The 12,954-nt window shown below is 31.6% G+C and overlaps 1 protein-coding gene across 7 annotated transcripts in view; it reads right to left on the bottom strand.

The window, feature by feature from the left end:
• LOC148602887 (uncharacterized) overlaps positions 1–12,954 on the bottom strand; it is a 52,184-nt gene that overhangs the window by 11,557 nt on the left and 27,673 nt on the right. For 5 of the 7 annotated variants that reach the window (XM_088551486.1, XM_088551488.1, XM_088551489.1 and 2 more), the window contains 6 exons: positions 12,194–12,413; positions 8,646–8,956; positions 6,878–7,021; positions 5,836–6,051; positions 3,172–3,287; positions 1,759–1,900 (listed from right to left, as the gene is read on the bottom strand). In XM_088551486.1, coding sequence (XP_088407612.1) covers positions 1,759–1,900; positions 3,172–3,287; positions 5,836–6,051; positions 6,878–7,021; positions 8,646–8,956; positions 12,194–12,413 — 1,149 coding nt within the window. The remainder of the gene's footprint in view (positions 1–1,758; positions 1,901–3,171; positions 3,288–5,835; positions 6,052–6,877; positions 7,022–8,645; positions 8,957–12,193; positions 12,414–12,954) is intronic. The other 2 variants (XM_088551490.1, XM_088551492.1) reach the window with 2 other exon arrangements.

The raw sequence follows: 12,954 nt of genomic DNA on the forward strand, positions 1-12,954 counted from the left end.
TATACAACCATTTTATTTGCTTTTAATGTAAGAAAGGTGAGATATTCCCCAAATCTTTACTAAAGTCAGATGTCAAAGAAATAACTACGAAAACGCATTAGAGGCACATTAACTTTTTATTATGTTTTTCAAATGATTCAAAATATAACAAATATTGTTTTTCGTTTTCGTGTTATTATAAGAAAAAAAAAGAAATTTCGTTATGCAAATCAGGCTCTTGATATTGTCAATTTGAATGTTTAGATGTGGCTTGCCCCTTTTAAATAAATGAACTTGTTAAATTAAGAAACGAAATGGCTTCCTTGCCACTTGGAAACAAATCTATTTTTAACTGTTTTGTTTTGATATTTCAGGAAATAATTGTTTTTTTCTTATTCAATTATTCTTTTTCAATTTTTCCGACATAAATTTGCAAATATATTATAAAATTATTTAATTTCATTATCAAAATATATGAAATGTATAATATATAAAATACTTTTTATCATTTACAGTTGATATTTTCCATAAAAATTTTTCCCTCCATTCCTATATATTTCTTGTCAGTCAAATTATCGCTGTTACAAGTGTGTGTGTGTGAACTCCAAATGACTTTCACAATAACAAAAAAAACCCTCCTATAAAAATCGATATACAACAATTAAAAGGTCAATTGTTCAAGGTCTTTCCCATCCATTCTTAATCTGCTCTGCTTTAAAGTATTTGACTTAATACCACTAACCCTGTAAATATAGGTACCATATCCAATAATTCCTGAAGTAGGCAATGGGACATGTCATGACTTATCGCTTGCATATAGTCTAAAGTCTAATCTCAGATTGCAAAAGATGGTCACAATTTTGTCGTGATACCATTTAATCATCAGTGGGCAAATTGGGCAGCAGAAAGATAAAAAAAGAAAAAAAGAGAACAATAATAAACAAAACAAATACAAGAAGATCAGTACCATAGTAAAATTAACATCAGCCATTATGTGGAAACGTACACAAATTGTAACGATGTTACATAGATATGCCAAGTAGAAAATTTGATTTCAAAATTGTGCTTTTTCTTGTCTGAACTTGATAAGATACAACTTAGAATATTGTATTGTTCGACGCTAAAGATCTGCTTAGGAAAGGCTTAGGAACAGAACGGAACATACAGACTTAACATTTTAATCTTTCTGTTTGCGATATGGGAAAAAACATTGTATTAATTGACTCAACAACAAATTTAAGAAAATGACAAAAAATAACATTGTGTTTATTCAAATTGTAGTTTTTGTATCGAGGCACTAAGTGTCACCAGAACTTTGAAACTGCATCATATATTAAAATGAAATCGTTTTCGTCTTATATGACCACAGTTACATGTATACAAAATACAATATTGGTTGAATACTTTCTTTTGGGAAAAATATTGTTTATCATAAATTGATTGAAATAAGGAAAAATTTCATTTGCGACAATTGCAAATATTGGGGATACACTTTATAAGTGGAGTAGCGGTTGAATGAATGCGATGAAATAAATCACATCATGCTGTTTAATACGACATATTTTTCGTACAATACTTAAAATCAAAACAAAAATAATACTTTCCAAAATTAATAACAACGAGTTTTCAAACCGATCTTAAGACAAACTGTGTCTTGTACTCCGTCGTTTCAAAGTCTTTTAAACAAACTGCTTTTTAGTTTAAACTCGTGATAATACCTTAATAACTTGTTGTTTTTATTTTTTTCTATATAACAGTATGTAATTTTGTTATTCTGACCTGTTGAGTTTCTTTTTCAATCTGTGTAATTTTTTCCTTCATGCTTGCAATCATTTCTATTTTTTCGTCTTTTGTCTTCATTGTAAATCTAATTCTTCCTGTCAAATATTTTTGAGCGCTATGTAGGAAATTGTGTTGTTTCCTAAAATAAGGTTGTTTTTAATATAAGTACATATATGAGTAGTTTCAATTTAGTACGATATTAATTTTTTGACGGTCAGTAAAATTGAAAATAAAATCTAAGTAAATATGACAACAGTCATATGGCATTATCATAATAAGCTGAAACTTATAAATATATACTGGGCATTTTAACAGTAGATTTTTTAAACCTGAACATTTCCTTCTATCTTTTATGGTTTGCCAAATATTAAAAAACTTTTCATTTGTTTTATATTATTCAGGGTAATACTACTAATACAATTTCTCACCAATTAGACTGTCGTAGAAGCAGACCTAATCATTTCAACAATTTTAAGTGTCAGAGGTATTCTATCGAAAGTGATACACAATTACATTATGTACTAATATTCACGATCTAGATTATTTACGCGTAAGCATCTACATGTTAATGAAAGTATATTGGCATTAAGCCTGGTTGACCGAGGGATCTAGAGCGTTGGACGTAGTGCAGGTTGTTTTGCCATGAATGTCAGAGTATAGAAGGGGTTCAAATCCCGCTGAGGGAGCGACTAAATTTTCATCGCGAATATGCACTCTTTCATTAATTCTAGAGTTCAGATGTAGCCAAAATTTGACTACATATTTCTATGCATCTTCGTATCAACAACCTGCGTGGATCCTAGCCATTCATACAATATCTCTACATTTATATAGTTTTTTACAAGCAAGATGGTCAAGTTTTCACATCCCATTATACGTGTATTTTACTTTGCTTGGCTTAATATATATTTCGTTGCAGATCCTCTGCTGTCTTTCCAGATGTCGAACGAGGTTGTCCTATCAAAAATCGCTATACAATTACATCACGTGCTAATGTTCACGTTCTAGATTTTCTGCGTTCGAATTTTAGTTGGAGTCCGCCGGAAAGAACAACCAAACATTTGCTTTTATACCTCGGTTGACTTCTTACAATTAGGCTTCATGAACTCAATCTGCACCATGAAGACAGACTGATTTGTTTACCATGTCATAGTTGTAAAACGATTCAAAATCATTTTGTTATTTTATTTTAACAGGACGTAATACGAAACATTCTAGGACATTATTAGTGGAGAAAGTAAGGCCAAGGTATGTGGACAAAGGGAAAATTATTGTTATATACCCCATGACACTTCCGGACATGGGAGCCACAAATTAATGAGAATTAGTTTTTTTCTTTTTTTCTTCATTTTTTTTATCTATTTTCTTGTCAAAGAATTAAGATATTAATTCATATAATTTTTAAAATACTTTATATGACGTGTTAGTTTCTCCTCTATAGTGGCTGGAACCATGTTCTGTATTGCATCTAAAACTGCACTAAATTCAGGAGTTATTCTTTTCTCCGATGTACTGTTTGCCATTTCCTTTAAAAATATGACAGATATAACAGCAGAACAAAATGTTGAAATTATATAACAAGGGGCTCCCAGGAGCCTGAATCCCTCACCTAATTAAATGTTTGGCTTTCAAGAGTAGTAGATGACGTATTATCTTTAAACAATCCTAATTTCGGGGATTTGATACATCGCATCTACCCAAAAGAACTTGAGATAAAGGATACTACAGGCACTTTGAAGTCAGCCTCATATCTTGACCTACACTTAGAAATCGATAGTAAAGGAAAACTATTGACCAAATTTTACGACAAACGTGATGACTTTTAATTCAGAATTGTCAACTTTCCTTTCATCTGTGGCAACATCCCTTCGGCTCCTGCGTATGGAGTGTCCATATCATCAACTCATACGTTATGCCAGAGCTTGCCGAAACTACGCAGACTTTTTGTATCGCGCTAGAGCTCTAACAAATAGGCTTCTGGAAAAGGGTTATGTTGCTACAAGATTGAAGTCATCACTACAGATGTTTTATGGTCGTTATCATGAACTCGTGGATCGTTATGGTGTATCCATCAGCACCATGAAAACTGATTTATTCAACGGGTCATAGTTTTCTTTCCCTCGTTTGTCTATCCCGGACTTTAATGAGCAACTCGGCGGGTGTTTCTAGAAAAGCAGAGGACGCTTACCCTACCGGTGCACCTGGTCCATGCTCCCAGTTTTTAGTGCAGTCCGAGTTGCTCATTTGCTTTTGTTACTTTGTATGTATGATTTTAGTTACTTTATGTTCTTTGTTGTGTCTGTTTTCCATGTCTGGTCTTTGTCCCTGGATTACATTTTTTTTATTACCGCTATAATCTTGGTTCCCTTGATTACTCTCTAACAAGAAGTTGGTGGACAATTTTGACTCCATGAATCCTTTGGTAGAACTTTTCATAAGGATCACTTCTTCAACTGAAAATGTCGTTTTATCTTTTATTATTTTCAAGATATTGGCTGAAAACAGCTCAAAAACATATTTGTTTGTATTTCAAGAGCAATGAACTCTTACACGGAATCATCTGACAACTTTGTAGGCATTATAAGAATCATTTCAGTAATTGAAAGTTTCATTCTGCCTATCACAGTTTTCAATATATTGGCTTAAAACTGTAAAAGTCATATTTCTTCTTTCAAAGGCAATAACTCTTAAATGGAGTCATCTGACAACTTTGATCCCTTGGAGACTTTTACAGGCCTTATAATAGGGATCATTTCAGCAATATTGGCTAAACCTAAAACATATATGCAAAGAACTACTATCTGACTACGATTTTTTTTAGTAACGGCGGCCATGTTTTTACACGATCAAAAGTCCAAACGGCCATTTTGTTTAGGATACCCTAAAAATCAAGAATACCAATTTTCATTGCATTCTGTATAGTAGTTTCTGAGGAGAGGATTTTTGATAGTAATAACATCAAAAACAGCAAAAAGTCCAAAAAGGGCAATAACTCCAACATGGTTCAACAATTGTTTACCAAGGTTGACCACAGAGAGATCTCATCATGCTGAATATTTTTACTCTTGTGGCAGAATCTGGCTTGAAGTTATGGATATATATGTAAAAATCTGCTGTCTGCTCATGCTCTATTTTTAGTAAGGGCGGCCATGTTCATCAACTGATCAAAAATGTAAACGGTCAGTTTGTGCAGGATACTCTTAGAAACACTCATCTTAAGTTTCATGCAAATTTATTCAGTAATTTCGCCAAGTGATTAGGACCAGTAAAAATTAATCGTTGTTGCTTACACAAAATAAAAAAATATATAAAGTTAGTACAAATTTTGACATTAGTAACAACCATTGAACATTAGCAGATTAAACAATCTGTTATTTTCAATAACTGTCTGCTGTTAAAACATCAAGAAAATGAAATTGAAGCACGTGGGTTGGAGTATAAAATTTATCTATTTCAAAACTGAGGAAAAACCTATTTACATTGGTACAATGGGTATTTAATCATAATAACTTTACAAATACATGATTGGTAACTATTTTGGTATCAGTCTTGTATTACATATTTCCGAGCGGGTACACTTCAAAACATGGAGGCTAAAAAATGTGGTGCGCTTTCTTTTTGCCTTTTCATGTTTTTGTTTCTTTGCAAATGATTATCATTCTTCATCAAAAGTACAGGGTAAATATCAAGAATGACAAAGAAAACTTGCTTTTTTTAAGGAAAAACAGGATTTTTATGAAAGTAATGCTTCAGACAAGGGGTCTATTTTATGAACTCAAATAAAAGTGAAAGTAGAAAAAGTTTATTTTAGTTCCACATGTCCTGGTGTACAAAAGTTCGTGCCTTTTTTTCTAAAATTGTCTAAAAATTATTTTTGACATTTCCTTAATGGGAAAACATGGTCAAGTATTAGAGTAAAACTCCTAGTCCATTTTTTGAAAATCATGAAATTTTAAGGTGTACTATAGAAGCCTGTGGGGCAAAGAATACAATACTGAGACCAATTCTAACATTCAAGCATTCTAAATTCATAACAATATATATATGCATTATTGAAGCAAAACAATAACTTACCTTACTGACACTTAGCTTGAACAGTTTTTCTGGATTGAACCCGTACCAGTTTTCTTTCAATTTATTTGAAATGATCTGGAATATCTCATCAGGTTCTTCATCGTCAGGTATTTGGTCCCACTTGTTACAAATGAAAATAGCTCTTCCCGTGTCGAAATAAGAACATGTTTTATCTTCTTGACCTTTTCTAGCGAGTTCTCGTTGAATCCGTAGAATCTGATGAAAAGGTGAAATATGTAATCATTGTCCTATATTTTCTATTTCTATCTTCATCTGCTCATTACAAAAAGCAATTATATTTGTTAAATAATGCAATTAATTAACACGTTTTTGTTATTATTATTGCCCATGAAGCTAACAATAATAACGAGAAATAGATATTTTGTTAAAAAATACTGCAAAAGGTTTTGCGAATATTTTTCATTATGTCATGTTTAGGCTTTAGAATGTGTTTGTTATTCAAATGAAAACATCAAAAGATAAATGACGAAACATTCAAAATATGAGACAGGTGTAGCATGTAAAAGGACGAAATTGATATTTTAAAAACTAATCGTAACTGTAAAAGCTTTATTAAATGTGTTAACTGAAATTTGGAAAAATCATCAAATGATGTAGTCCATTGTTTATTACATTTTCTACAGGAATAAGGACAATAACTTTACACTTTATTATAACAAATTTCATGTTTTGGAAAGCATTTTGAAAGAATTTTCTGCATTTCACCAACAGCAAAATCTCACAGTAATTACAGTTGTACAGTCGATTAACCCTTTCGGTTTGCAAATATAACTTATGACACAAGCTATAAGATACATGTAATTTTCATTTAGACTTAAAGGTGTCGAAAACTTTAAAGATAATATCTGCTTAGTTTGAGAGTATCACATTTAATTTCACACGTAAATATATCAACCTTAGAAACATATATATCTTCCCTAATATATCTGTATGTTTTGAATGCGCTCAGTCGAACATCAGCATAATACGAAAATGTTAAAACAAACAACAGTAGCAATAAACATAATTTGGACATGCTTACCCTGTCCTCTTGTACACCCCCATTATTTGATGAATTCAGGACATATATAAATGCCAGAGCATTTGGTAGAAAGTCGAACAGTTTGTCAGTGAGTTTTGGATTATCCGGTCCAATTCCTGGCGTATCCACTATCAAAATATCTTTCTAAAATATGATTTTATCAAAATTAGTTTTGAGACGTTATCATTATATGTTTTAATTCATTTAGTAAGATTTAAAAACAGTTTTGTCTTTATGGAACAAACCACTGCACCACCCACAAAAAGGCAAATAAAGTACATATACATAAAAAATAACACAAGTGTGTGTGGAACAGTATGACTAAATTAAGAAAATTTAACCGGGAAATAACAAGAAAGACAAAATCAATAAGGGAATATTTGTAGAATCTACTTCTAAATCGGCTCTATAATCAAGTTTAAAGCTTACAGATAAACCATCAACTTAGTTGTCATTTATACCATTATATCAAAATTATGTATTTCATCATTAGTATTGACGATTAATCCTAACAAACACATATAAGAATAAATATGTTAGAAGAAAATATAGACAAAACGCATAACCAAAGTTCGTTTTTTTGAAATTTTGAAATTCATATTCGCGACCATCATGTTATCATGTGTTTTGTACTAAAAGATTGGTTTAATATCAATTGCAAACTGCTGTTCAATTGACTTAGCTCATGAAAGAAGTATTTTCCATGAGTTGCACTTAGTCTGATGACTTTGCAACTATGTTTTGCAGTGTTGGTCAAACCATAAATTCCAAATGTATAAAAGAGTAAATTTAAAGATTTGTATAAGTTAGCTTATAAGTAAGCATGTATAGTTTGTGTTTCAACATTCGTCCAAATGAAACGTGATGACCTTTCATCTGTGGCAACATCCCTTCAGCTCCTGCGTATGGAGTGTTCATATCATCAACTTATACATTATGCCAGAGCTTGCCGAAACTACCCAGACTTTTTGTATCGCGCTAGAGCTCTAACAAATAGGCTTCTGGAAAGGGTTATGTTGCTATAAGATTGAAGTCATCACTACAGATGTTTTATGGTCGTTATCATGAACTCGTGGGTCGTTATGGTGTATCCATCAGCACCATGAAAACTGATTTATTCAACGGGTCATAGTTTTCTTTCCCTCGTTTGTCTACCCCGGACTTGACTTTTTATGAGCAACACGGCGGTAGTTTCTAGAAAAGCAGAGGACGCTTACCCTACCGGTGCACCTGGTCCATGCTCCCAGTTTTTAGTAGAGTCCGAGTTGCTCATTTAGTTTTGTTATTTTGTATGTATGAATTTAGTTACTTTGTGTTCTTTGTTGTGTATGTCTGTTTTCCATGTCTGGTTTCTATCCCTGGATTACATTCTTTTGATTACCGCTATAACCTTGGTTCACTTGATTACTCTTATACCCCCGTCCAAGGCCGTAAGTCTGACTTTTTTACCTTTAGATCTCCTAATTTATCATCATTCACGTTATATTTGTCAGATATTTGTTCTTCGTTCTTTTGTTAAATTTTTATTTTTTTAGAAAACGAGTCAAAGTTCACCTTTATGTCTAACAGGTAGCTACCCACATCATATTAGGCTCGGTATAATTCAAAGATGGACACGTATTAGTCTACAAAAGTATTTTTGTGTCAGATTTTTAATCTATTTTTGTATTTAAGTTGAAAGCATATATTTTCGAGCATTTGGGCCACTAAATTACCGAATTAATCTTTAAAGGTTCGAACACTCGTCTTAAGGATATACTTTACTTACTGGGATGTTTTCATTTGGCCACCATACGTCAACATACTGTATTTCATTCCCCTCATACATTTTATCCTTTGCAGTTTCGCTGTAATGAACTTGCACATGCTTTTTCATATATTTCTTCATTTCTACAAGACTTATGTCTTGTTTAATATTTAGGTCTAGCTTGTTACCATTTCTCTGTGTAAGCACCACTTTCTTTTCTTCGCTGTTGTGAATCATACATATTGCAGCAGTGCAAGATACTGCTGACCTTGGGAGAATATCAACACCCAAAAGCAAATTAACAAAGCTGCTCTTACCAGCACTCGTTTCTCCTAGAGTAGAATCATGTATGTATTTATGATTTATTTTCAATTACACATATTTTCATGATCTTTATATTCTATTGAATGTCATATAGCAGACTATCGATCTTTGAGAATGTAATGCACCGGAATATAATAAGACTAAATTATATATCGATGGAAAGCTAATTTCAAGCTCTATCGAAATATCTATGTGGTACGCATCGATTATGGTCACGTCTTTTACAAAATGGGGTCAAATGTCAATCATGATTTTCAAAGAAATAATGTGTCATTTTTGTATGACCGCTTAAATTCCATCTTCTACAAGGATTAATACTATATTTAATAAAAACTAGCAAATAGTGTCGTCCGCAGCAGTTTTTGGTAAACATGACAAAAACTTATTTTAGCAGTTCAAATCGAAAGGCCTACCTTGACCTTTGAGGTATCGAAATGTAAAATTAGAAAGTTAATATGTCCATAAAAAAATTCTGAATTTATTTTTAATATCTAGCATTTGCAGTAAAATATCGAATTTTCTATTTAAGTAGCAGATTTGAAAGTATCATTTCTCCATTAGTGCAAATACAAGTTCCCAATTGGTCCATTTTGTGAATATTTCGTATATTTGCAAAGATAATCATATAATACTAAGTAAAACTTTTTAGTACGTCTAAGTTTTATATAATCTTTATATCTATATATGTCTCAGTTCGTGACAAAATTTGTGATCAAAATGGAGTCTTAATAACTCAAAAGAGCATCAGCGAAACTGCTTATAATTCATGCTGACCTAGGTACAACGAAAGCTATCATTTTGTTGAAAGCATGTATTAATATACAAAAGACAATACCAATAATGCAAAAATGCAACTCAAAGAAAAAAAGCAAAAATAACACTTCTTCATCGGTTAAACTTGATGTTATTGCACATACCAATGCTGTGCATTATTGTATCCTATTGATTTCGTATTAGTTTTTGTTTAATACATATATTAGCGAATATATTACAAACGTATTACGATATTCGTCTTAGAAATGCCAGTTCAAGCCAAAAGAAGAAATAAAAAACTTTCATTGTATTGTATTGCAGTATCAGGTTTTTGAAAGGTCATGAAATGCGACAAATACTACACCGCCAAAACATTTATTCTGACGAGTTTGATTATTTGTGTCAGTGGCAAATTTATTTCGGTTTGAAAGGCTTATTAGCCATTAATGTGGAACACTTTCTTTCAAATAAAAAAAACATAACTGTTACTAATAGTACCCAGGTGTGGAAAGAAAAGGTTTTTAACAGAGTTAAGTGAGTAAAAGTATTGAACATTCTAGCAATAAAACCCGTACCCTTCACATCTAACTCCTAGTTAGTTTGTCTCTGCGTGTTCAGTTTATGTTCCCTTTGAGTCTAATGGTAAAGCAAAATGGGTTTGCTACATGTAGCATCAAGTAAAACAAAAATATTACGATATCAGACCGACATAGACCTGACAATGGTTTTTTATTGCTTTTTAAAGCGTTCGTTCGCTTAGGTATACAGTGGATTCCTGTTAATCGCATAACTAATTTGTCAGAAATAGAAACTATGCAGGAATATGCAATTAAAAGAAATGATCATTTTCCGGGGATTTTACTTAGTATTTTCAATGTTTAAGTGTAATATATATTCTTTTATCATGTTTAATTAAGATTCATGTCTTAGTGTCTATTCACAAGAAAAAGAAAATAATGTTGTTAAAACAACATTCTTAGGAAACTTTAGGTATTCCACTTACAGTGTACGATTTACTATTGTAATTTTACACATTTAGATACTTTTTAGTAAAGTTTGAAAAGAAATTATGCAGTTAGTAGGAATTTTTTTTTATCTTGTGTTATGCAAATAAGAGATTTTTACAATGATAATATGGGAAATGTTTTTGTTTTTTGAGTGTCTATGCAATCAACAGGTATGCAATTAAGTTGAATCCACTGTATTACGCTCGGTTATTGCATGCATAAGCGGCAGAGAATTTTTAAATTGCAATTCCTTGTTTCCTTGTTTATAAATTTTATAATGAGATAAGATTCGGTTTATTATACAGCTACAATTGCAAATAATATATGGAGTCCATGTTCTTCACAAGATACAAAAAAAGTACTTTAGAGAAAAGGGGGGCTTCTAATATGTTAGAAATTTGAAATATCATGCACATTGATTTTTATAATACGGAATTAAAATGTATCATAGTAAGATTAGTCCGAGTATTATAAATGTCACTTGAAAAAAAAAGCGGATATCCAAAAAAATGACACGAATAAAAAAATCTACCGAAGACTTCTTGCAAACTAAAGATAATAATCGCAGCTAAATAAATAGTACGCAACATATCATTAGCAAAATGCAACAATACAAGAGTGTAATTTTGACTTGTCACACTAGTTATTAACAAGGTACAATATGCGGTAGATTATACACGGAGCTCGTGAAATTCCGCATTTAAGAGGTAGCTTATACAGATATTGACCTTTTTGTTTACTAATTAAAATACTTCTTATCATTACAAAAAAAAATGAGAGTTCATTCAGAAAGTACCTGGTTACCAAATCTATACATTTAAACCCACTGTGGTCAATGAACGTGCACGAGTTTCAAACAATTGACGAAAATTGGCTTAAAATTAGCACACAAATACGGTCCGCAATACTAAGTCAATATTTTTTACATGACAATTTTCAATTAAAAAATCCAGCTCCATGTAATCCTTAATGCTTACTTTGAAAGACACTTAGATCATTAACAAAATTATATTACTTTTTCATTATCAAAATTGACTTTTAACAACCGGTATTTGTGAAGAAAAATAGGGCGCCCTCACAACACGCAAAAGTTTAAATTTGTTTCCACAATACGTTTGTACGACAATTCTAATTTGAAAAGTAGAATAGTTTTCCTAAACAATGATACCATAAATAGCCGTATTATAGTTCGCTGCATTAAACTTCGTTATTTGAAGACTTTTTAAACCTCTGCTATCCTACTTATACCAGTAACAGTAAGGTTCAATAGTTAATTGTAGTTCACCACAACTTGTTTATAAAAATAAAATCAGGGAGTACATTGATTTTTATGGTTAACTGAAAACTAGTAGTTCCAGCCACTCATATTACAACTGGAAAAGTTAAAACGAGGCGATTCACAATCAAGTAACGTTAGCGAAATTTCACTGATAGCATTATAAATTCGACAGAGGCTTGAAACAAAATATTATTTATAAGTAATACCTGCAACCACAATAGGACACAAGTCATCTGAAATTTCCTCAACTCCTTTTGCTAGGAATTCATTTAGATCACCATACTCATTCATCAATTCATTTCTCAGTTGTGGGAAAAAGGACTGATTATCCAATAGTCCTCGAAGTTTGCCATATATTTCCTTTAGTACACGCTTTGCCTTTTGTTTTTTGCTTACGATTCTATCAAACAGCGCTGCAACCTTCCTCTTATTTGAAAAATGAAACAAACTATTATTTTAATATATCAATTGAATTTAACAACCAGAAGAAATAAGAGTTTTTAGAATTATTTTAAATTGTGGAAATAACTAGCAATGAACATATTTCGTATCAATGCAACCTGTATAAGTGAGACTGACAGACAGCTTCACTAATGATGACACAATACATTGTACATGCATAAACTCAATCATTTTATAACCTTGTCAATTTAGTTTGAACCGTCGGACTACTGGATTATATAAACACCGTGGATTGCATTTAAAACTTATTACAGAAAACAAAACGTTTTGTCGTAATTAAATAATTTTTTTAACTTTTTTAACTAGGGAATTAATCTCTGCAAAAACACAACCAGAGGCGTGGAATTTTTTTTCCGCATTTTCTCGGAAAAGAAAAAAATGTGACTTGTGTAATGAATAGCAGAGCAAGTGAAAAACGGAAGACTATCGATATCGATGAAATTTATAGACCTATCAAAGCAAGCATTATCATAAAATCAATCTTATCTCATTATATTACAAGTAA

The sequence above is a fragment of the Perna viridis genome, chromosome 11, assembly GCF_037379345.1.
Source record: "Perna viridis isolate PV_CMFRI_1.1 ecotype Kerala chromosome 11, ASM3737934v1, whole genome shotgun sequence".
Lineage (NCBI taxonomy): Eukaryota > Metazoa > Mollusca > Bivalvia > Mytilida > Mytilidae > Perna > Perna viridis.